General features: G+C 45.3%; 1 protein-coding gene across 1 annotated transcript in view; it reads right to left on the reverse strand.

Annotated features, from left to right (window-relative positions):
• Positions 1-842: 842 nt before the first annotated feature.
• The window catches only part of LAPTM4B (lysosomal protein transmembrane 4 beta), an 84,358-nt gene continuing 58,558 nt past the window's right edge, over positions 843-26,642 (reverse strand). Inside the window, exon 7 of the mRNA XM_047783554.1 lies at positions 843-1,999. Within this exon, the coding sequence (XP_047639510.1) occupies positions 1,922-1,999 (78 nt within the window). The 3' untranslated portion in view covers positions 843-1,921. The remainder of the gene's footprint in view (positions 2,000-26,642) is intronic.

Raw genomic sequence — 26,642 nt, forward strand, 5'->3', positions numbered from 1 at the left:
AGTCTGCAACCTACACCATAGCTCATGGCAACGCCGGATCCTGAACCCCACCGAGCGAGGCCAGGGATCAAACCCTCAACGTCATGGTTTCTAGTCGGATTCATTAACCACTCAGCCACAACAGGAACTCCCCATTTTTCATATCATAAAAAAAATTATTAAGCAAAGAGCTGGAAAATCCTGGGGAGAAACATAACCAAGAAGTGGGATTTCCTCTGTGCCTCCCACGGGGATCCGTGCAACTACCTCATGGGCCTTTTCCGTCCCTAACAGCCCTTCAGATGTTCAACTTCGTGTGACTCTCATGGGCAGAAAAAGCCTTGAGGATCAGCATTTCAGAGGCTGAGTTTATAAAGAATACTAGTGAGACACACCTAAAGGAAAAAAAAAAAATGACTCAGGCTGACTGTCCGGGATCAAAATCACCCCCTTCACCTCTCTCATTTTATTTTCTGTACATTTCCAAGTTGTCTGAAATACCTGATCAGGAACAAGCCAAAACCGCTCCTTACATAGTCAAATCTGAAGTGCATATTAAGAGTACACCGTGGACAGAAGCAGTTACACCTGAAGGAGCTGAGCTGGCAGAGCCTGGCAGAGGCAGGGTCAGGAGTGCTGCAACCTTGTCTGTTCCTCTCCATTTCTCTTGGCCTAAGATGCTCGGATTTTATCAGCACTGCAATATTAAAAAACACATGTGTGTGAGACAAGCCATAACACCTCCTCCTCAGGCCCAACAGTGTGTGTCTGTGCAGCCCCCCATGGGTGAGGTGGCGGGGGAGAGTGAGAGGGGGAGTGGCAGGGGTGTCCCAGGCCCAATCACCACAGAGTCACAAGGCTGATTTCTTGGATGTGGCCAAATGTCATTTTTAATTGCAAAAGCCTTCATGTATATAGCACATTCAAAGATGAACCAACAGAAGAGCTGTGGCTTTCGAACACAGGAATATATAAAAGTCCCCCGAGATACAGGTAGTCCAGATAAGGGCATTTCACAAGGAAAGCACCCTCCCTCCCGTTATTCCGAGAACACTGTTTTATACTCATTGTAAAAGAAGACGAGGTGTAATTATTAGACGTGCAATGAGACGTGCCTTGCAGGAGAGAAGCCTCTCCTTATATTGTTAGGTAAATACGGACCAGAAATTCCACTGAACAAAGGATGCCGGATGTCCTGAGTCAGGCTAGGGCAGAACGTTTAGTGAAAGGGGGCTCTGAAGGGGGATGGGAAACCAGAAAGTGGGGGGGGGACCCCGACACCATGCACTACCAAACAAAAGAGTTGCCCCCCAACACGTCATGCCACAACCCCAGAAACAGGTGACAAGAGCGGCCACTGGGAAGGGGTGACTGATGGCTCTCACTGCCCCGGGATGGTCAAAGGGTCTCAATTTAGCCTGCGGCCAAAATACTCGACCAGCAAACTCAAACTGCCACCGAATTTAAATCATAAAGGGATCTGAGGAAATGCTTGTTTTATTAATGTATATACATGGCCTCCTTCCATAATTAACATCCCTGGCTCTCCTCAGGGTTTGTTCTATGCACTGGAATGGCCTAAGAAAAGCACTGTCTAATTTTGGTTTTCTTTCACACTTGCAAAAGAGAAAGAGGGAACAGAGAGAAGGGACACAAATTCTTAGATGCTGGGGGTTCAGTGTGGATGCTGAGGGGACACCAGGGGAGCCCACCGCCCCCACCCCCCACAGGGAAAATGCTACAGTTACTCTAATATAGTGCTCTAGCTAAAAAGCATATGTTTCAAACTACAGATAGTTTCAACTTAACATCTAACATTTTAAACTGGAGCATCTCTGCAACAAAAAAGCTCAGAGAGCTCATCTCAGAAGTAAAATTAAAGAACTATTGCTCTGATGTCTGAGAGGCAAGCTGTCGCTCTCAGCTGTGCCCACTTCCAGGCCTAGGCAGACACGTAAGGTGGCGGCGGCTCCTTGGCAGCGCCATTCGCTGGGGCCTCATCGTACGGGGGCAACAGCACCTGGGAAGAGAAAAGAAAGCAAGGGTTATCGTTTAAAGGGGCATATATGGAGTTCCCATCGTGGCTCAGTGGTTAACAAACCTGACTAGCATCCAAGAGGACGCGGTTCGATCCCTGGCCTTGCTCATCAGGTTAAGGATCCAGCGTTGCTGTGGCTATGGTGTAGGCTGGCGGCTACAGCTCTGATTTGACCTCTAGCCTGGGAAACTCCATAGGCTGCGGGTGCGGGCCTACAAAAATAAAAAAGACCGGTGGGGGGGGGGGGAGATGCACAGACATTCCCCTGAGCTTTGACTTTAACTGAACTTTTCCCATAACATGCACTCATTTCAATTTTCCAGCAAGTGGCTAGACACTGATGAAGAGACTTCTTGAATGCTTAAAGAAGCAAAGAGAAGAGACTTTGGGGCCTTTCTGAGTTTTCCAAGCCCTGGCCATTTGCACCTGGATGTCACGGCGCCTGTGTGTCTCCAGGACTAGGAAGGAGGCAGGGATGGCTCTGAAGAGGCAAAAAGGCTCCTGGGTGACGGGTATGTTAATACACATAAACAGGGCAGGCCTCTGGATCGACCACAGGACACTCAGGGGCGAGATCTGGCCATAGAGTGGGAAACATCAGGGCTTTGCCATCAACCTGGACGCCGAGGCAGGCTCAGCCTCATCTCACCAGCATCACCTTGGGTAGGTGAGCCAACCTCAATTTCTACATCTGCACAATAGGGACGCCTGAGAATCGGAGGTCTGTAAAAATACCTAACACACTGCATGGTGCACCCCTGACACGGCAAATGGTCTCTGTAAGTGTCTGGACAGGAACAAACAAGAATCAGGACCAAGTTCGCCAATAACCTCTCTGTACACAGTAGACAAATAAGTGCATGTGACTATTTATGAACTGTCAACGTAAGAAAACACTGGCTGACTTTGGCTCTCTGGAGTATATAAAAAACAGCGAGAAGAGCAAGCTCCACAGCCTCACTGAAAAAATTAATCTGATTCCTATCGGTCATTATCTTTGGAGGAATTACCCCCAAAACACAGGGGAGCTACTTAGAAGGGAGTGAAATCAATCACCAGATCCAATTTTTCCCCCAAAGCAAAAAGCAACAGTCAAAGTCTCTAAAATGTTCCCAAGTGATGAAACACAACATTCTATTTATTTATTTATTTATGTCTTTTTGCCTTTTCTGGGGCCGCTTCCTGCGGCATACGGAGGTTCCCAGGCTAGGGGTCTAATTAGAGCTATAGCCGCCGGTGTATGCCAGAGCCACAGCAACACCGGATCTGAGCCACGTCTGTGACCCACACCACAGCTCACGGCAATGCCAGATCCCCAACCCAATGAGCAAGGAGGCCAGGGATCAAACCCGCAACCTCATGGATCCTAGTCGGATTCGTTAACCACTGAGCCACAACGGGAACTCCATACAACATTCTCTTTAAAAAGGAAAAAAAAAAAAAAAAAATTTGCCTTCTGCTTGTCAAAAATTTATTTGCACATTAGCTTTGGTGGTGGGCCACTATTTCTGGCTCTTTATTTTCAAACTTGTTTTAAAGTTTCATTTCACAAGATTAACGTCCTCATGGCTTTTCTCCCAAATGTCGTACTGCCTTGGACCCTTTCTCTAAAGTCAAGATGCTTGCTGAAGGGTGTCTCCTTCCACTGCAGTTCCTGACACCCTCACGCTTGTCTTCACCTCGCCATTCCCACATACTCAATAAATACTCTTCACACTCTGTGCTCCTGAACTACTTTCGATGAAAAGTTCTCCAGAGGGAATTGGTTTTACATTCGGAAGGGATGGTATCATCTTTTTTTTTTTTCATCTGAATGATATTAACTTTGAGGATGATCTCCAGGATGGGTTGGCAAAGTAAGGCTCACCATACTGTCTCCATTACAGTCTGTTATTAGTAGCTAAAAACACTTGCTATTGTCCTTTTCTAATAAGATCAAAGAAGGTCTTAGAAATCAGAGAAAACTACTGTAGGGTCAATTAAGACTGAAGATGCCAAACAACAAAACTGATGAAAAGGCAATCATTTTGACATTTTCAGAAGCTGCTACGTAGCTAAGCAAACACTTTTTTATTTTAAAAACCTTAATCTTTCATAATGACCAAAAATGATCTCCAAGGACTGCAAATAAAGGTCAGTTCAATGTCTGGTAAACAGCTGCTAACCAATGAATAGATAAACACAAATCATTATATATCTCAGCCATACACCACTCTGCTTCAAGCAATATTCAATACAAATTCTAATCTAAGTAGGACTCTTGGGAGTTTGTCGATCTCAATCACAGAGTGACTGTTTGATGGTGTAACTTCCCTTCCTCACAAATGGAAGATCCTTCTCGTCAATGACTCCAGAAGGTATCTATTCATTAGGAAGATCAGCATATATCTACATACAGTGTCTATTTAATTGGGAGCTTTCATGATAGGTGACTTGTGCTGGTGGGAAAGCAGCTCATCATTCATTTCAGTTCAACTCAACAAATATTACCCAATAAATATTCAGAGTGTTACAAGGGAAACTTCGTTCTTAGCTACACCAACATAAAGAACAGTTGGATGCAGAATTAACATCAAATGTTGCAAAATGTAACATCCTGGAACATAAGTGATTCCAACTGGCCATAAATCTGCAAGTCATTGAAATTTGGAAAACTCATTCTTTCCATCAAATATTGAGAAATGTTAAGACACTCAAGAAGAAAGAACTATTTATTGGGAAAAAGAGGAAATGTTTGGATACTATGGTTAGACTTTTCCTGTAACATCAAAGTTAAGCCTCTAAAGGCTTATTTAGAATTCTACTGTTGCTAGAATTACATTCACAAAAGTATTATATATAAGTGACATAAATATCTTTAGACATCCGAAAAATTACGTGCGAAGTTTTACGTGTGTGCATTTATTTTTCTGGGGTGAGGAGAGTGTTCAGAGCTCTTACCAGATTCTCAAAGAACCATGTGGAGATTCTGGGGTCCAGAAATAGGGAGAGGCAGTACAAGGCATCAGGTAGATGCACCACATCCTAATAATGGTGAGGTGAGTTAAAGTGACCTCAAGGCCCAGGCTGATGGCTGCGTGGCACCTCGTCCACGTGGAAGCATGAGAAGCCCCAGCAAAGAAGGAGAAACCAAGTATCTCACAGTCAAACATTTGGAAAGTAGTAATAGATAAGTGACAGATCTGATAGACAGACTGGAGTGAGGTAAAAGGTTAAACATTTGGCAGCCGAAAAAACAAGGCAGATGTTTGCTTGAGAAAAACAAAAACTGTGTAAGAAAGGGAATGTCAGAGTTCCCGTCGTGGCGCAGTGGTTAACGAATCCGACTAGGAACCGTGAGGTTTCAGGTTCAATCCCTGGCCCTGCTCAGTGGGTTAACGTTCCGGCGTTGCCATGAGCTGTGGTGTAGGTCACAGACACGGCTCGGATCCCGTGTTGCCGGGGCTCTGGTGTAGGCGGGCGGCTACAGCTCCAATTCGACCCCTAGCCTGGGGATCTCCATATGCCGCAGGAAGTGGCCCTAGAAAATAGCAAAAAGACCAAAAAATTTTTTAAAAAATGAAAGAAAGGGAATGTCCATGACAGAGCTCTGCACTGAATGATACTCACCTAATCAAGGTAAACCCTACCTGGTGATGTAACTGAAAAACCTGACTGTATGAGGAGATGAAGGCAGTGGGGCAGATGGGGAAGAGGATGAAAATTAAATTGGATTCAACAAGAAGTCAAAACTGACCTCAAACCGATCGTCGAAAAATTAGTAAGGTAGGAGTTCCCGCTGTGGCTCAGCAGGTTAAGAACCCGACTAGTACCCATAATGACTCAGGTTCGATCCCTGGCCTTGCTCAGTGGGTTAAGGATTCAGCGTTGCAGCAAGCTGCAGTGTAGGTCATAGACAAAGCTCGAATCCAGAATTGGCAGTTCTGAAGCAACCCCCAGCCCGGGAACTTCCATGTGCCATGGGTGTAGTCCTAAAAAGAAATAAACAAAAAACTAAAACCAGTAATGGAGACCTATTATTTACAATATGGAGGTAAACACCAAAAGAAACAAATAAAAGAGTTGACAGTGTTTACTAGGGTGAAGGGTGGGAAAGAGAAGAGAAGAGGACCACTGAGAAATAAATCTGTCACATGATTTTTAGCTATGCACATGTAATACTGTTTTACTTATTTATGTATGTATTTTATTTTGCTTTTTAGGGCCATATCTGTGGCATATGGGAGTTCCCAGGCTAGGGGTCAAATAGGAGCTGCAGGGGCTGACCACAGCCACAGCCACGCCAGATCCTTGACCAACTGAGCCACGATGGGAACTCCTGCTACTTTGTTTTGTTTTTGTCTTTAAAGTAATGTTTAGGAGTTCCCGATGTGGCTCAGTGGTTAATGAATCCGACTAGAAACCATGAGGTTGTGGGTTCCATCCCTGGCCTCGCTCAGTGGGTTAAGGACCCAGCATTGCCATGAGCTGTGGTGTAGGTCGCAGACATGGCTCGGATCCTGTGTTGCTGTGGCTGTGGTGTAGGCCGGCAGCTACAGCTCTGATTCGAGCCCTAGCCTGGGAATCTCCATGTGCCACAGGAGAGGCCCTAGAAAAGGAGAAAAAAAAAACAGTAAGGTTTAAACAATAAAATAACCATTAAGGTCCTGAAGGAAAAGATGAAATGAATCATCAAGGGGCAACTTTCAACCTGGGGAGGTAGGCAGGGTCTCAGCCACCTCACTGCTGGCAGGGGAGCTCTGTATAGGACACGAGCTTCTGCAGGGACCTGGAAAACCAGCCCATCTGCCCGTGATGCATCTCTCTTTGCCAGGAAGGATGATGGGGGCTGGACATGTGCAGGAAAGACACTAACAAAGCTACCCACAAAACCACCAAGTAGGTCTGAGATCACTGCCTAGAAGGTTGAAATGTGTTCTCATGGAGCAGCTGGTCAGGACCAGGCCCTCGCCTTCGGGAGACCCTCCTCTAGTCCTGTGAGACCCGACCTCCACATTAACACGTGACCTAGGGTACCGCAAAGAGCAATGAGAACTGGAGAACCATGCTGCTGCGAGGGACCCCAGGAAACAGATATGAGCACTGGGAAACAAACATCCCCTCATTCATTCATTCATTCATTTAGCTTTTCAGGGCCAAACCAGCAATATATGGAGGTTCCCAGGCTAGGGGTCTAATCAGAGCTACAGCTGCCAGCCTACACCACAGCCACAGCAACAGCAGATCTGAGCCACATATGCAAACTACACCACAGCTCATGGCAACACCAGATCCTTAACCCACTGAGCGGGGCCAGGGAGCGAACCTGCAACCTCATGGTTCCTAGTTGAATTCGTTTCCACTGCGCCACAACAGGAACTCCCACCCTCACATTTAATACACAACATTCTTCATGCCACTCAGGCCCAGGCTAACAGCAGCCCACTGTCCCACCTAATTTATTTCCATGACTCCCAGGCACGGCAAGCTCACTACCAATCAGCCTCCTTTTTCCCTGAGATTTTCTCTCCTCAAATGTTTTCCTTTCTCAGGTCACTCCATGCAAAGCCCAAACAACCCCGGGCTCAAGTAAAAAAATCACTTTCAATGTGGAGATCTGAAATGTTAGAGCCTCAATCATTCTCTTAATTACACTGTGCAGATGTAGTATAATAGATACATTTGTTTTGTTTTGTTTTCTTGCCTTTAAGGCCCTTACTCTCGGCATATGGAAGTTCCCAGGCTAGGGGTCATATTGGAGCTGTAGCTGCTGGCCTACACCACAGTCACAGCAATGCTGGATCTGAGCCACGTCTGCAACCTACACCACAGCTTGTGGCAGTGCCAGGATCCTTAACCCACCGCGTGAGAGGGATTGAACCCGCATCATCATGGATATGAGTCAGGTTAGTAACCTGCTGTACCACAATAATGCCAATAAATACGTTTTTGAAATTAAAAATACAGTCAGCTATTTCCATATCCTTTATAGATAATATGAGGTCTTAAGAAGAACAGCTGAAATGGCAGTAATTACAGCACAGTGCTCTGAACTCAGACACCAAACCACTCCCCTGGGGCACTTATGTAACTCGCTTATCAATTAAATTATACGCTGTCTTGCATACATTTACCTTTTTCCTCTCCACAAAGTTTCTAAGAGGCGAGGCTTCCACAGTCCTTTCTCAGTCCTGGTTCTAGAATTTGGTGCACCCAAATTCTAGAGGCCATGCGGTGGGGGGGGATAATCAAACTGTGACATGAGACGTGGGTTCAAATGCCAGCTCTGTGATGATCTCTGAGCCCTGAGGTCCTGAGAAAGTTGACAGATTGACCTGAACTTCAGCTCCCATACATGTAAAATGGAGACCAGAATGGATATGAAACACTCCATAAAACACTGTTTAAAGACCTGAGGGAGGTGACATACCTAATGCACCAAGCTCGGGCTGGGCGCTTGGGTGCTTAACGAACAGCAGCAATTCCCCCGCTGCAGCAAAACAACTGCACAGTGCTAGTCTGTCTCACTAGTTCAACCACACGCCTTCCTTAGGAAGTGACATGGGCTAACACTCCATTCAAACTGACTCACATAGGTTAGACAAGGAGTTCCTTTCCCCTCTTTGGCTCTGGTGGTTGTACAAAGTGGGAGAGGCTAATATGTTTAAGCTGCTCTGAGCCACCCGGGTTGAAGCAAGCAGATGGCAGGATAAAAGCCTACAAGGGCAGGTCACTGCACTACCTCCCTGTGTGACACAGACCGACTCTGACTCTCAGATCCTGAAAATATTTTGTTCTTGACTCTGACAGGTATGTCCTAAGATCCTGCTGAGCAAATGTGAGGAACCCCTCTGGAAAAAGCCTTTGAGGATGCAATTCCTTGGACCTCAAAAGATGAGCGTGGAACACTACCTCTGTCTCCCCCATGGCTCACTTCCCAGCCTTCACCCCAACCTGAATATCATCCTTTACCAAACTTAACAAAAGGAACTGACTCACGAGAAAGGAGGCATCATGGATGACTTTTTTTACTGCAGGCTGCATGTCTGTGGAGGCACGGGCATCTCTTCTAAGGTTTTATAAAACTAAATAATTTTATTTAGTTTTTTGTTTGTTTGTTTCCTTTTTAGGGCCATGCCCGCGGCATATGGAAGTTCCCAGTCGAGGGGTTGAATCAGAGCTGCAGCTGCAGGCCTACACCACAGCCACAGCCACGCAGGATCCGAGCCACATCTGCAAGCCACACCACAGCTCATGGCAACACTGGATCTTTAACCCACTGAGCGGGACCAGGGATCGAACCCTCAAACTCATGGTCACGAGTCAGATTCGTTTCCACTGCACCACGACAGGAACTCCCACAAGGTTACAATTTGAAATTCCAGAGTGAGTGTGGCCGAAACACCATGTCCGTTCGTTCACTCCTCACCCGGGACACCTAAGCACCCATCCGAGGCCAGCTGCTGTGCCAGGTGCTGAGGAGGCAGAGGTGAAGACTGAAATCTGGAGGGGGGTGCCCATCCCAGGACATGGGGAGTGCAGTGAACTGTCCCCCAAGACTAAGGCACACGTGCAAAGGTGTGGGTGCTTTGCTGTAGCTGCAAAGCTGGGTGCGTGAGTCAGGATTACAACCGATGAGTCTGGGACAACGATCCCAACTGGCCCCGAGAGCAGTGCCAGGGAGTGGTACCTTCCTTGACTGTTAGCTCTCCTCCCATTTTAGGGAGTAATGTTGAGACTTGAGAGACTCCTGCAGGTGTACACAGGTTTGTTCTCACAAATCAACTGCGCTTCTCTCCCCTCAAAGCATGGAAAAATAAAATACCACCATCCATGGAGACTTCTTTTCCTTCCTATTTCCTGGCTCCTTTTGGGGGTGGCAGGTGGGAAGCCTGGGGCATGGTATTCATGAAAGCCCAACAGCTCAGGAGACCCAGAGCTGCTGATCACACATCCAGTAACAGTCTGAAAGCGGCTGCAAAAATGAGGTGGATTTGGCAGGAAGCAGTATCAGTCCATTCCCCCCACTGGCTTCAAGAAAGTACTAGAACACCAGCAGCTGAGACTGATGTAGTCATCTGTCTAAATCTAAATCCTAAATCTGTTCATATTTATTCAAAGGACAAAAAAAAAGAAAAAGAAAAAAAGGCAAACCCCCATCTCTCTCCCCATTTAGAAATGAGGAGGAATTCCCGTCGTGGCTCAGTGGTTAACGAATCCAACTAGGAACAATGAGGTTGCGGGTTCAGTCCCTGGCCTTGCTCAGTGGGTTAAGGATCCGGTGTTGCCATGAGCTGTGGTGTAGGTTGCAGATGCAGCTCGGATCCTGCGTTGCTGTGGCTGTGGTGTAGGCTGGCGGCTACAGCTCTGATTTGACCCCTAGCCTGGGAATCTCCATATGCCGTGGAAGCGGCCCAAGAAATGGCAAAAAGACCAAAAAAAAAAAAAAAGTGAGGAAAGTAAGGCTTAAAGAGGGCTCAGAGTTGGGGAGTTGTCAGGCAAATGAGATTTAACTATCACCCCACAAGTCACAAGTGACTGTCTCACAGCAAACTGAAGTGACAGCACAGCTGAGAAATGCCACAGTCATAAACAGAAGAACCCCTGAAGACTTTTAAATCCAGGGATGACAAAACCCGATTTATGTGGTAGATCAATCTGTCAGCAATAGAGGGAAAAAACTGAAGAGAAAGGAGAGTTCAAGACGCGAGGCTGAAAAAAGTCTAACTCCAACGAGTTCAAAGATGACTCCTCAGTTATGGGCTCAGGTGGCTAAGGGGACATTGCTACCAGTCCCTAGAATCTAAAAAAAAGCAGGTATGGAGATGTGGAGTGACCGCCCACTGGCCAGGGCTTGTGGGCATGGGGCTGACCTGGCTCCCATACTCTGAGCTACTTCCTTCAAGTGAGATCCCAAAACAGAGCAAGACAGATGATTTATTAACTACTGTTCATTCATTTCATCCACAGCCGTACCGTGTACCAGGCACCGACACTCACCTGAAAGGTCTGAGCCAGCAAACAGCTTAAGAATGTGTGGACGAGTCTGATACCCAGCTCTTAACTTCCAAGGCCAAGGGCAGAGGTTCTCAACCAGCGTCTCTTCACAACAGTGTGCTAGACGAATACTGCAATGTTCTGGGTTTATCTCCACACTGAGAAGACTAGGGACCCTGGGTGGCTGCCGAGGGCATGGGCTGTTGAGTCGACCATCTGGGCTCACCAACTCCCCAACTCTGAGGCATCTTTAAAAGCCTCACTTTCCTCATCACTAAATGGGGACATTACTGGAGTTCCTGTCGTGGCTCAGCAGAAACGCATCAGACTAGCATCCCTGAGGACGCAGGTTCGATCCCTGGCCTCGCTCAGTGGCTCAGATCCTGCATTGCTGCGGCTGTGGTGCAGGCCAGTGGCTACAGCTCCGATTCGACCCCGAGCCTGGGAACCTCTGTATGCCACAGATGTGGCCCTAAATAAATAAATAAACAAATAGGGAGGATACTAGCCTATCTCACAAGGTCAAGGATACAAATAAGCCCAAGTAATGTGCTTATTTAGCACAGTACAGTGGCATGTACTGAGGCACAATAAAGCTTTATTTTTTTATTTTAAAAATTTTTTTTGTCTTTTTGCCTTTTCTAGGGCTGCTCCCATGGCACATGTAGGTTCCCAGGCTAGGGGTCTAGTCGGAGCTGTAGCTACAGGCCTACACCACAGCCACAGCAACTCGGGATCCGAGCCACGCCTGCGCAACGCCGGATCCTTAACCCACTGAGCAAGGCCAGGGACTGAACCCGCAACCTCATGGTTCTTAGTCAGATTCCTTAACCACTGAGCCACGATGGGAATGCCAGTAAAGCTTAGTTTTATTCCATACATTTGTGGAAGAATGAGATGGCTTGCAGTAATGAACGTAATGCAAAATAAAACAAAGGCATGTTAAATGATCCAGAAATAAGGCAAAATAGAAATGTATTGGGTCATCAAGTTGTTATTTCTTTTTTTTTTTCCTCCTTTTTACAGCCACACCTGCAGCATATGGAAGTTTACCAGGCTAGGGGTTGAATCCGAGCTGCAACTGCCAGCCTACACCACTGCCTCAGCAACGCCTGATCCCTAACCCACTGAGAGAGGCCGAGTGGCAAACCTGCATCCTCACAGACACTATCCTAGGTTCTTAACCTGCTGAGCCACAGCAGGAACTCCGAAGTTTTTATTTCTGTATTTGGATGGATGGACAGGTACATACCACATGGACAGACAGATACAGGGAAAGGAGTGGGAGGTGTGTGTTACTTTTTTTCTGGTAGTAAACTAAAAGGGGACTTCATAGAATCAATCTTTGTATAAAAGATAGTTATCTTTGGAGTTCCCATTGTGGCGAAGTGGTTAACGAATCACAGATACAGGGAAAGGAGTGGGAGGTGTGTGTTACTTTTTTCTGGTAGTAAACTAAAAGGGGACTTCATAGAATCAATCTTTGTATAAAAGATAGTTATCTTTGGAGTTCCCATTGTGGCGAAGTGGTTAACGAATCGACCAGGAACCATGAGGTTGCGGGTTCGATCCCTGGCCTTGCTCAGTGGGTTAACGATCCAGCGTTGCTGTGAGCTGCGGTATAGGTTGCAGATGCGGCTCGAATCCCACGTTGCTGTGGCTCTGGCATAGGCTGGTGGCTCCAGCTCCGATTCAACCCCTAGCCTGGGAACATCCATATGCCGCAGGAGCAGCCCAGGAAATGGCAAAAAAAAAAAAAAAAGATAGTTATCTTTGTGACTAAGAGTTTTGGCTGCTGTTTTCTCAACATGTTACCAACTATTTTGCAAGCAAATTGTTTTCTTACTGACTTCCACGACAGTTTAAGTATCAGCTTGATTTAGATCTATTGGCCAAATAATTATGGAAGAATTAACATTTTTTCAGGACAAAGATATCCTTAAAAAGATTAGATGCTGCTGTCTTTGCCATCCCACTTATTGGGGTGGGGGGTGGGGATGGGAGAGCTCTACCCAGGCCCTAAATGGGGGGCTACTAAGTTCCCCGAGGTAGTTCAAATAGCTACTCTACAAATGCCTAGAAAACGTGGCTTAAATTTCCACAAAGTCAGGGGTCCTATGAACCACATGGGCCAAATCTGGTTCGCCACCAGTTTTTTTACGGCCTGAAAGCTAAGAATTTTATCTTTTTTTTAAGGGCCACACCCATGGCATATGGAAGGTCCCGGGCTAGGGATCAAATAGGAGGTGCAGCTGCCAGCCTACACCGCAGCAAGGCCAGATTTGAGCCTAATCTGTGACCTCAGCTCACAGCAACGCCAGATCCTTGACCCGTTGAGGCCAGAGATTGAACCTGAGGCCTCATGGGTATTAGTCGGGGCTTGTTACCACTGAGCCACAATGAGAACTCCCATTTTCTGTTTCTTTCTTTCTTTTTTTTTTGTCTTTTGTTGTTGTTGTTATTGTTGCTATTTCTTGGGCCGCTCCCTCGGCATATGGAGGTTCCCAGGCTAGGGGTTGAATCGGAGCTGTAGCCACCGGCCTACGCCAGAGCCACAGCAACATTTTCTGTTTCTCAATACATTAAAATTATATAAAATTCAAATTTCTGTGCTCATAAGTAAAGTGCTATTGGAACACAGCCACACTTGCTTATACGTATTAGCTACAGTTGCTTCTGTACTACAACAGCAGGATTGAAGAGTTGTGACAGAGACCATATGGCCCGCAAAGCCTAATATATGCTATCTGGCTTTTACAGAAAAAAAAAAATCTGCCTCCGCCTGCACGAAGAAAAAGCACGGCTCTGAAATCCAACCTTGGAAGCTGTCCTAGTGTCAGATGTGAAAATCCACATTCCTCAAACAACGGCACCATTCAGAGGCACTCAGATCTTCCAAAGGTCCATTTAAATGACTCCCAAGTAGCCAAAATATTTATGTTTTTCTTCACCATTTGGGACACCCCTAATCATTTACAATGTACCTTGTTTAAAACAGGCAGCCTTTACATTAAAACTCCATATGCCGACTTAGATAGAAGCTTTCTTTACGCAGGCCAAACAGGAAAGGGGGTGGGTGACAGGTGAATTGTGAATCTCTGGGCATGTGGTATAGGATCATCTCAAACAAAGTTTGGGCTTATCTTCAAGGCACCTAGAATAACCATTTCCAAACTTTTCAAACACCCTCAACTATTTTTCAGATGTATGTGTATCTCACAAAACCACACACTTCTTATTCTAAGGTACACATTTTTGTGTAACTTGACATCTGAAGTTAGGCTGTGCCTTGTCACTGACAGCATGCTACCTATGCGGCACCTAAAATAATGGTGCGTTTACAATAAATGACATCATGTAGTTGATGAATGAAGCACACCAGGCGTCAGGAAGAACAAAAACGCATTCAGAGAAGTCTAGTGAGAAACGTTCCCCTGCCTACAGAAGGAATAATTCCCCCAAACAATTAAGATAGAAAGATGTGATTTTACCCTCAATTCACTGCAGGAGGAAATCATTATTTCCCCTTAATTCTCAGCAGAGAAACTACTCAAATCCTTTCATAGATTATCTTCATAACATAGGATCATACTTCAAATCTTCTGAATTGGGTCAAAAATCCTCCCTGGTGAGATATCTGGGCAGGAAACACCAAAATAATACAGTAGCCAAACCGAAAGTTAAAACAGTTTGGAGCACTTAAATAGCTAATGTTCAAATAAATGTATCTAAAATAACTATGTCTAAATATATGGATCTCGAACTTCATCAAAATAAATACATCTAAAGAACTCTATTTTCTCACTCTTGAGGAAGTGGAGGGCATGGACTGTGAGCTGTCACTGCAGTAACCCCATCGAAAGCATCCCAGCTGCTTCCTCTCTGAGTGCAGCCAAGCCTGAAAACGTTACGCCACCTACTGTGCACATCCCCTGGGGTGGGATTCTACTGCGTGTGCTGTGGCTCAAAGGACGTCTCAGAACCTCAGATCTCAGGTCCCCCCACACTTCCCTCCCTCCCCCCAATTAACAGGAAGAAATATCTCCCACTTTGCTTTCTAGGATCCAACAAGTAGACTGCTTGATTTTCTATTACAAGCTGATGTGTCTACAAGCTTTGACACAAACATCTATCTATATTCGTCCTTTTAAAACATCATAAGCCTGTCTTCTGCTGTTGTACCGCTCATAATTTTTATGGCAATAAGGAAATTTTATCAAGTGGACATACCTTTCATCAAACCAGTTCCCAATTAGACAATGAGAACGGACACTTTTGCTACTGAAGAGCAATGCTGGGAGCTCCTGCTGTGGCACAGTGGGTTAAGAATTCGACTCGTGGATGGAGTTCCCCGTTGCGGCTCAGTGGTTAACGAATCCTACTAGGAACCATGAGGTTGCGGGTTCGATCCCTAGCCTCGTTCGGTGGGTTAAGGATCCGGCGTTGCCATGAGCTGTGATGCAGGCCGCAGATGCAGCCTGGATCCCGCATTGCTGTGGCTGTGGTGTAGGCCAGCGGCTACAGCTCCTACAGCTCTGATTAGCCCTCCAGCCTGGGAACCTCCATATGCTGTGGGAGCGGCCCTAGAAAAGACCAAAAAAAAAAAAAAAAGAATTCAACTAGTGGTGGCTCCAGTCACTGCAGGGGCTGGGGTTCAATCCCTGGCCTAGCAGAGCAGGTTAAAGAATCCAGAGTTGCCACAACTGCAGCATAGGTCGCAGCTATGGCTAGGATTCAGTCTCTGGGCCAGGAATGTCCATATACCAAGGGCACAGCCATTAAAAAAGAAAGAAAAAAAAAGAAAAACAATGCTGCACAAACATCTTATACCTTCTTAGCTACCTCCTTAAGATATAGTCCCAGAAACCTCAGAATGTAAAAAAATAAAATAAAATTCAATGTCTCCATTGTCTCTTGAGTAAAATCAATATGGATTCTATTCTGGACACATGGGATAAAATAAGTCAAGTTCTGAGTGTGTTTTAAAGTAAAACATTAATGAGAATAAGAGGGTGGTTTTATTCTTGGTTCACTGCAAAGCTACCATAAATTTCTCTTATTTGCTGTTATAGGAGGATTACAATTTAACAATTGATTAATCAGTTTCACAATAAAAACTGAGTTTATTTGAACTGTTCTTCCAGAAATTTTAGGTGTCAAATATCTATGTGTTGATTTGCTCCAAATGTTCTCTGGATGAAATAACTGGAAAGTGATACGGGTGAGAGATAATTTCCAGCAGATTAGGAACATTTTTTTCAAATGCTATATTTTACTGAAGGAAGGAAAGAAATACGAGCTGAGTTAATGTCACGCACTGTCAGCTTGAAGCACGAAAATACATTAAAGCAGGGGAAACGCTTTCCAGAGGAAATCTCAGCAGGCAGCCAGTCCAATCATATCCACAAGATTTTTTTATTTGAACCAATAGACAAGTCCAGCTGAAGCCATGTGCACACATGAAGATAGGAGGAAAATGCGTGGGGTTGAGTTAGAGGAAGCAGGGCTGTTTAGCACAACTTTAAATAAGGCAGCTGCCTTGGTGTTACCAAGTGGAACTTTCCTTCCACCTCTTTCTTTAAGCCACCCTCTTGTTCTTTCTGTTTTGCTACAGAACAAAAATAAGTAAACAGGAGTTCCTGAGGTGGCTCAGCAGGTTACAAACCTGACTAGTATCCACAAGGATGCAGGCTCGATCTCTGGCCAGTGTTCAGTGGGTCGGGGGTCTGGCATTGTGTTGAGCTGTGGTATAGGTCGTAGATGCAGCTCAGACCCTGCATTGCTGTGGCTATAGCTCATATGCAACCCCTAGCCTCTGATTCAACTCCATATGCCACAGGTGCTGCCCTAAAAAAAAAAAAAAAAAAAGGTAAACAAAAGTCCCACTGCTTTGAAAGTATGTAACTTGACTTGAGAATTGTCTGAGTTGCTTTCCTGCGTCACTACTTGTCCTGGTCAAACCCCCGCCAGGCAGCAGCAGCGAGGAGAACACAGGCCCTGACTGCAGTCTACACGGACGGCAGTCTAGACGGAAGGTGGTAGGTAAAGGACAGACTGGATGGAGCCAGGCTGCGGGGGTTGTGATGCCCCTGCTGCTGCCCACCAGACATGTGATGTCAGGAGGTTACCTGCTAGGTGCCTCGATTTCCTCTGCTGTGTGCAGGGATCTAGTTCAAGGACACTTGTGAGACTAAGTGAGTTCAGAGTAAAAGCACTTGGCACAGAGCCTGGCAGATGGCGACTCAGTGCCTGGGGAGAAACCCACACAACAAAAGCCACAGAGCAGGAGATGGGACAGAAGAGCAGCTTGTCACAGGAACTCTTCAGCCCTCAGCCAGATGTGGGAAGATGAGAGCTGGCCGGTTGCCTCGCCAGGTCTGGACCCACCCTTCAGGTTAAGTGATTTGACATGTTCAGTTACAGGCATAGACTGGAGACATCCTGGAAAATCCAGCCCAGTCCACGTCCCCTCATCATCCACTATCTCCCTACCTCCAACAGCGCTCTAATCCTTCCCCCTTCCTCACAGTGTGTGCTGCCGCCCTGCATCCAAACTGCGTCACTGTCCCCATCGTTGTTCCATCTTGACTGTGGACATGGTCTCCTGGCTGCCCTCTCTGCTCATCTGGAATGTTGCCAAGTTTGTATCAACCTCTTTTTTTTTTTTTTTTTTTTTTTGGCCGGGGTGTGCAGCAGCTCGATGTGAACCCAGGCTACAGTGGTGGAAACACAGAGTCCTCACCCCTAGACCACCAGGGAATTCCCAACCTCTCCCATTTTTTTTTTAAATTAAAAAGGAAGCAGAGAGCTTAGAGAGATCATACAAGATTATAAGAGAAAAGAGATGCCTAGGAGTTCCCATTGTGGCTCAATGGTTAACGAATCTGACTAGGAACCATGAGATTACGGGTTCGATCCCTGGCCTCGCTCAGTGGGTTAAGTATCCGGTGTTGCCGTGAGCTGTTGTATAGGTCGCAGACTCGGCTTGGATCCCAAGTTGCTGTGGCTCTGACGCAGGCCAGCGGCTACGGCTCCGATTACACACCTAGCCTGGGAACCTCCATATGCCAAGGGAGCGGCCCTAGAAAAGGCAAAAAACCAAAAAAAAGAGATTCTTGAATTGCAAGAGAAAAGAGATGCCTAAAATTGAGCCATTACAAACAAGACCTCCCTTTTGCATTCCAGCACTTAGTAGTTGGAGTTTCAAACCCTCCAGAAGTCCTATTATGGGAGAACCTTCTTCTCCCCCGCCCCCACCGCCCCACTGCCTCCTGGACCCTTTGGTTCATACAGACAGATGACAGCGGTCAAAGGTCTGTTTCATCTGTGAGCTATGTCTAATGTACATGCATCTGAAATGCCCAGGACTGAAAGAAATCTTAAGAGCCAGCCTGGTAACGAGCCTTCAAACGAAGCCTTCTTCACACCATTCCAGAAAGTCAGTTATGACTTTTCTGAAGCATCTGCAAGATGATGGCTGCACAAGCATCTTGGTAACAGTCTCTTAGGTATGAAGAATTCTGAAGTCTAAGGAAAAAATCTCTCCTGCTGTCAAGTTAGTTCATTTCCCCACCCTTTTTTTTGGTCTTTTTGCCTTTTCTAGGGCCGCTCCCACAGCATATGGAGGTTCCCAGGCTAGGGGTCCAATTGGAGCTGTAGCCACCGGCCTACGCCAGAGCCACAGCAACGCGGGATTAGAGCCGCGTCTGTGACCCACACCACAGCTTATGGCAATGCCAGATCCTTAACCCACAGAGCGAGGCCAGGGATCGAACCTGCAACCTCATGGTTCCTAGTCGGATTCGTTAACCACTGCGCCACAATGGGATCTCCCATATCCTCCCCTCTGTCTCTCTGGGAGTGGGATGAGGGAAAAGAGTAAGAAGCACAATTCATATTACCTGGTCAAGAACTTGCTTCTAACCACACCAACCTATACCTAGGACGTAGCAAACAACATAACTTTTATAAACAACAAAAGGGGGAAAAAATGGAATCGGTTTTGCACAATTTTTGAAAGTCACTGGGACCACTACTAAATCCACCCTACGTCCAAGAATTTGTTTTGTGCTTTTTTTTGACAGCCCACAGTCAGCCTTAACTAATTTCAGTCCCTCAAGGAGTATCTACTGGAAAATGACTGCTGGGGAGATAATCTGGCGTTCGCCAGGTCACTGACTTTTCTCTTAACTGAAATTTTTCAAGCTGTTGGGCTCAAAAGGCAGTTCCACACAGCAAAACGCTTTCTGAAGATCAAAACAGCAAAGCCCATATATAATGTTAACCAACATCAGGCAGACATGGCCTAAGAGACTCCCTAAAGTACAAAGTGTTCCTATGAAACCCTAAATTGTTACGAATGTTCCTACAATGCCCAAGACCATGATTCTTGCATCCAGAATCACAATTTCAGATACTATTTTGTGTTAATATTCATCCCACTGCTTTGAAAGTGCCTCTGTTCTAAAGAACTTTGGTTCCCTGCTCGTGGATTTAACAAAATCCTAGGTACTGCCACAATGCAAGTCTTCACCGCTATCAGCACATTAAGAGCTTTTTAAAATCTCCACTTGCAAAAATTTTAATGTGAAAGCAATCTATAATCCACATGTTTAGTATTTTAATAGAGGGTGTGGTAATATGTAATATGTATCCAGAATGGGATTTCCACAACAATATTCTAAAGAGAAGGTTTAGGTACCTGTGACCATCTATCCCAATGACTCAAATGGACACACTGGGATATTTTCAAGGAAAACCCAACGAAACTTGTTAGATACAACATTAACTACTACTCTTAAGTTGTCTGGACCTGACTGCTGGGTATTTCGTTTGTCCTAAGGGCATCAAGAAAAAAAAATACTATGACCTTACAGCATAATAACTAACAGTTTGTGACCTCTCCATCTTAAGATATCTCTCTCTCTCTTTTTTTTTTTTTTTTGTATTTTCACGGCATGTGGAGGCTCCCAGGCTAGGGGTTGAATCTGAGCTGTAGCCTCCGGCCTACACCACAGCCACAGCAACTTGGGATCCGAGCCGTGTCTGCCACCTACACCACAGCTCATGGCAACGCTGGATCCTTAACCCACTGAGCAAGGCCGGGGATTGAACTCGCAACCTCATAAGTCCTAGTCAGATTGGTTAACAACTGAGCCACGACAGGAACTTCTTAAGATATTTCTTTCTAAGGTTTTTTGCGTTGGTTTAGTTGGGAAACTGGAGAGATTAACCCACAGAATGATCTCCAATATCGAATCACTCATCTCTTCTCCCTGAGTCGTATCAGGAAAAGAGGTCAATTATTTTAAATAATAAGTGCTCTGTTTTGGAAAAGAAAAAGGCACATTTATTTTCTATCTACATGAGCCCCAGTTCTTTTCACAGAGGTCATCCTGAGACTCTTCGGCCTGGGAGAAAAGCCATCTATCTGGCTTAATACTTGATAGGAAGTAAAAGATAGAATGTGTTATTATGTCCATGTGGATTCCCAGTAAAGACAAGGACAAAAGAGACCAAGCATTTTTTTTTTTGTCTTTTGTTGTTGTTGTTGTTGTTGCTATTTCTTGGGCCGCACCCGCGGCATATGGAGGTTCCCAGGCTAGGGGTCCAATTGGAGCTGTAGCCACCGGCCTACGCCAGAGCCACAGCAGCGCGGGATCCGAGCCGCATCTGCAACCTACACCACAGCTCACGGCAACGCCAGATCGTCAACCCACTGAGCAAGGGCAGGGACCGAACCCGCAACCTCATGGTTCCTAGTCGGATTCGTTAACCACTGCGCCACAACGGGAACTCCGAGACCACGCATTATTACACACTATGAGGATCTAAATACAGCTATGGAGACAGGGAACATGATAGAACTAGATCATTCCAGCCCCCACATGAGGTCTCAGAGTGGTTTTTTTTTTTATTTTAAAGTTAGAAAGCTAACTAGAACTCCTTTACGAAGAGTCAACCACAACAATCTTGAAATGTGCGGAGCCCTACCTTAAAAAAAAAAAAAAAAAAAAGATCAGAGTTTCCACTATGGCACAATGGAACTGGCGTCTCTGCGGTGCCAGAACATAGGTTTAATCCCTGGCCTGGAACAGAGGGTTAAAGGATCCAGTGTTGCTGCAGCTACATGTAGGTCACAATTGTGGCTGGGATCTGACCCCTGGCCCAGGAACTCCATGTGCCAAGGGTGGCCAAAAAGGAAAGAAAAAATCTGGAGTTCCCACTGTGGCTCAGAGATAACGAACCTGACCAGGATCCATGAGGACATAGGTCCAATCCCTGGCCTTGCTCAGGGGGTCGGGGATCCAGCGTTGCTGTGGCTCTGGTGTAGGCCGGCAGCTGCAGCTCTGATTGGACCCTGAGCCTGGGAACCTCCATATGCCTCAGGTGCAGCCCTAGAAAGCAGGGGGGAAAAAAAAAAAATCCATTCTCTAACCCTGGAAATACAGATTATGGACTCTCCTGAAAGGAAGCAGGGCTCCTTGGAGAAATGGCTGATCCCAGATCTGGGACAGGATATGGACAAGATGAGCCTAGAACAATGTCAAGCCAAAGATGGAACAATCTGAGCATTAATAAGGACACTGAATAGGTCCTAGCTTTTTTTTTCTTGTCTTTTTGTCTTTTCTAGGGCCATATCTGTGACATATGGAGGTTCCCAGGCTAAGGGTCCAATCAGAGCTGCAGCAGCCGGCCTACGCCACAGCCACAGCAATGCCAGACCCGAGCCGTGTCTGCCACCTACACCACAGCCCACCTCAACAATGGATCCTTAACCCACTCACTAAGCAAGGCCAGGGGTCAAACCTGCAACCTCATGGAATTCCATTTCTGTTTTTTTTGGCCACACCTTTGGCATGTGGAAGTTCCTGAACCAGGGATCAAACTTGCACCACAGCAGCAACCCAAGCCACTGCAGTGACAATGCTGGCTCTTCAACCCACTACACCACAAGAGAACTCCTGTGCTAGTATTTTAGAAACAGATTTTGCTTTTCCCCTTACAAAGTCCTAAAATAGGAGTTCCCGTTGTGGTGCAGCAGAAAGGAATCTGACTAGTATCCATGAGGAGGCAGGTTCAATCCCTGGGCTCGATCAGTGAGTAAGTTATATTTAGGTTTACTGATAAAACTTATCAAAATAACTGTACTTTTCAACATCCCTAGCTCTTCTAATAATGGGGCTTTTTCATTAGTTTATTATTATTATTACTTTTTTTTTAGTTTATTATTTTAAAAGAAAACCTCACTGGTCACCACTAGTGAAGGTTACACCAACTTGTCATTTTGAAAACCAATAAATAAGGAGAAGAAAACCACATAGATTTGTGCATGTCTCAAGTACCACTGTGTAACCAAATACACGAGGGAAAGTTTCTCTTTATGGAAAGAGTGCAGCTAATAAGTGAAAAAGAAATGACAGGATGCCACAACACTGCAATTCCTAATGGATGGATGGTATCAACCACTGCTGACATGCCAGGAAGACAGATCAACCAGACATGATCTACCTCCTCATGGAAGAAAAAATTATCAAGTATAATCTTGGGGAAAAAAAAGGAAGAAAAGGCATATGGGAATATGTGTACAGGAAGCCTCCAGATTCAACTACTAATTTACTGGAAATGCAGAGAACTACATATTATAGGTATGGAATCAGTAAAGTCTAGTTTGTGGGTCAGTTTCCTTGGGGGGGGGGGGGGATCATAAAGTCTTAAAATACATACCAACCCACAGATCCTGTTGCAAATAAACTGCTAGGAAAATTGACAAGAGATGATTGGAAATCTGAAGCCTTACTGGATAGTTCATATTAAGGAATTGCTATTTTAGACATAATAAAAGGACTCATTAGAAAAGTACCTACAATGCCTTTTTTTTTTTTGGCTTGGGGGGAGCGGGGTATCATGCCCACAGCATGCAGAAGTTCCCAGACCAGTGACTGAGCCGGTACCACAGTGACAACCCAAGCCACAGCAGCGGCAATACCAGATCCTTATTTAACCCACTGAGCCATTAGCCACTGGAGAACTCCCACAACACTATTATTTTTTAATTAATTAATTTGTTTGCATTTTATGTCCGTGTGCGTGTGGCATATGGAAGTTCCCAGGCTAGGGGTCGAATCAGAGCTGTTGCTGCTGGCCTACACCACAGCCACGGCAATGCCGGATCCCTGACCCTCTGCTTGAGGCCAGGAATCGAACCTGCATCCTCATGGCTACTAGTCATGTTTGCAACTGAGCCACAACAGGAACTTGACAATACTTTTTTTTTTTTTTTAATTCTTTAAAACTACTGTCAGAAGGCTAAGACTTCCCCATTTTGTTTTTGTTTGTTTGTTTTTAGGGCCGCACGTGTGGCATATGGAGGTTCCCAGGCTAGGGGCTGAATCAGAGCTGTAGCTGCCAGCCCACACCATGGCCCCAGCAACGGCAGATCCAAGCCGAGTCTGGGACCTCCACCACAGCTCACAGCAACACCTGGATCCTTAACCCACTAAGCGAGGCCAGGAATTGAACCTGCCATGGATGCCAGTCAGATTCGTTTCTGCTGAGCCACAACAGCAACACCAAGACTCCCCCATTTTGAAGTGGACCATCAAGGCAAGCAAACTATGAGAAAGGATAAATCTCCCTTTCCCAGGAATACCATTCTTTTTTTAAAAAGAGGGGAAAAGGTTCACTGGGAACTTTGAGAAAGAAGAAACATATTATCAGTTTCCTTATCTAAAAAATGGCAAGTTGATACAGGATGACTTAAGAAGATACTGGCCAATAGCCATTATCAAGCAATTCCCCAAGACTTTCTGTCAACACACCAGGAAAGAATCACAGTTGGCACCAGTCCACAGTCCCAAATCCTAGTAGTTACTACGAACTACTGCCAAGCTGGAAGCTTTCGGAAGAAAAGGCTATTAATAGAAGAGCTGGGATGTCCAGTTGAAAAGCGCAAATATTTCTGAGGGCATATTAGCCCAAATAAAACAATGTGTTATGTGCACCTAATTTTTCATCTTTCAAAGAGAGAAAAATAAAAGCTTCCTCTGAAAAACGAGTGGGATGCACTTTAAGGACGCACTCATGATTCTTAAATTCTCTAAGTGTCCCAATTTCTACAAATTTCAGAATATCCTTCGATTTGAGGTAAATGTACACACCATGTACCTTTTTCAGCCCTTCCACCTTGCTTCCTTCCACTAAAAAAACACCTTCAGAAAGCACTGAAAAACCACCACCAAAAGTACATCAAAGCAAACACGTACCCTAAGAGTAGCATCGTCTCTGAGATACTTTTCAAAAGTGGTGGCTTGGAGTTCCCGTCGTGGCTCAGTAGTTGACAAATCTACCTAGGAACCATGAGGTTGCGGGTTCGATCCCTGGCCTTGCTCAGTGGGTTAGGGATCTGGCATTGCCGTGAACTGGGGTGTAGGTTGCAGACGGGGCTTGGATCTGGCGTTGCGGTGGCTGTGGCGTAGGCCGGTGGCTACAGCTCCAATTCGACCCCTAGCCTGGGAACCTCCATATGCCACGGGAGCGGCCCTACAAATGCCAAAAAGACAAAAAAAAAAAAAAGTGGTGGCTTAATAAATCCTACACATCACACTATTTTGGATGAGATGCTGACATATCGTTTGTTTTATCAGTGTTACTGGTTTCTCAAACTTTTTAGATTTTTCATTAGTTTGGCAGGACAATAATAAGATGTCTTTTTAAAGAAAAAGCAGACAGATACTTAAAGATATTTAAATACCCAGACACTCAGAGAGAAAGGAAAAAATTCTTTAAGCCAGTAATGTGAGCAAAACTACAATAATTGTGACAGCTATCTCCTTAGAGACATACTGACCCAAGAGGAATTCTTTAAAGGGTTGCTAGACAGAACGCTTACTGTGGTCAGAGTATAGGAGGCTGCAGGTTCCCCAAAGGGCTTTCTTAGCAACTGGGAAGCGGGGTTTTATGCATCTGAACATGGCAGACCCTCTTCTTAAACTGCTCAAGCATTTCTTTCTTTCCTTTTTTTTTACGGTCTTTTTAGGGTCGCTCCCTTGGCATATGGAAGCTCCCAGGCTAGGAGTAGAATGGGAGCTGTAGCTGCCAACCTACAGCACAGCCATAGCAACGTGGGATCTGAGCCACATCTGTGACCTACACCACAGCTCATGGCAACGCCTGATCCTTAACCCACTGAGCAAGACCAGGGATCGAACCTGTGTCTGCATGGATCCCAGCTGGGTTCATTAAACGCGGAGCCACAACAGGAACTCCTGCTCACACATTTCTGATTCAAGTCAATGACTGCTTGCTGAGGACTTAGGAAGACTATTCACATGTAGCATGCTTTCTCACAGAAATCGCACATTTGTTTTCTCAGGGATAGCAGCTTGCACCTGTGTATTTAATATGAAGTCTGAAGTCGTTTTATCCCCATTTTATATACAAAGAAGGCAAGTCAGGGCCAGGCTAAATAAATTATTTCAGTAAGGCCACAGAGTGAGCAAGCCACCACACTTTAAAAGGACTTAAGATTCTTACCATGAGCCAGGCAACATAATTTACATAAAGTACAAAGGATTTTTGAGGACTCTTCCAAAGAAGGCATGCTTCCCCAAATCACATTTGATAGGTTCAAAAAATTTAAGTGATGATCTAAATTCTTTTACTAAGGTTTTCATATGCAAGGCAAGTTTCTTTTTGTTTTTGTTTTTTTTGCTTTTTAGGGCTGCACCCCGTGACATATGGAAGATCCCAGGCTAGGGGTTGAAGTGGAGCTGTAGCTGCTGCCCTACGCCGCAACCACAGCAATGTGGGATCCAAGCCACATCTGCCACCTATACCACAGCTCACGGCAATGCTAGATCCTTAACCCACTGAGCAAGGGCAGGATCAAACCCACATTCTCATGGATACCAGCCGTGTTCATTACGGCTGAGCCACCAAGGGAACTCCTACAGGGCAAGTTTTAAGGATACGTGAGCTCTGCTATTCTTATCTTTCTGCCTATAAAGTCACATTTCTTTTAAGTTTAATTTCACATGTCAAATGAGATAGTATGGTCAGACTATGAACAATTTACACCTGGAATTATTTACCATGGTTTAATAATGCAAGTTTAAGATACAAAATGTGAGAGCTTCCTGATGATCCAGCAGTGACTCTGTATTGTCACTGCTGTGGCTCAGGTTTGATCCCTCGCCTGGAAACAACTTACACATGCCACGGGTGAGGCCAAAAAAGAGATAACCATAAAAATTATGGAGAGAAGCATATATTATCCATCTGTAATATTTTTTAAAAAATGAACCAGAATTTGAGCCATGGAGACTTTAATATTCCATAAGAAAAACAAAACACCTTTCATTCAACTATGAATCAATCCTTTGATGACTCAGCAGCTCATGAATATGTTTCAACAACAGTTTAAAAACAAAGTAGCACACACTAGGAGTTCTCTCGTGGTACAGTGGGTGAAGGATCTGGCGTTGTCACTGTAGCATTTTGGGTTTGATCCATGGCCTGGGAATTTCCACATGCCATAACAGCCCCCCCCCAAAAAAAACCCCACAAAACTCAAAAGCACACAAACAAAAAAGTAGCTAACAAAACAGTTAGAAGCCATCATATGGTGGATGGGTAGAAATTCCCATGT

Source organism: Phacochoerus africanus, chromosome 6, assembly GCF_016906955.1.
Source record: "Phacochoerus africanus isolate WHEZ1 chromosome 6, ROS_Pafr_v1, whole genome shotgun sequence".
In the NCBI taxonomy this organism is placed as follows: Eukaryota; Metazoa; Chordata; class Mammalia; order Artiodactyla; family Suidae; genus Phacochoerus; species Phacochoerus africanus.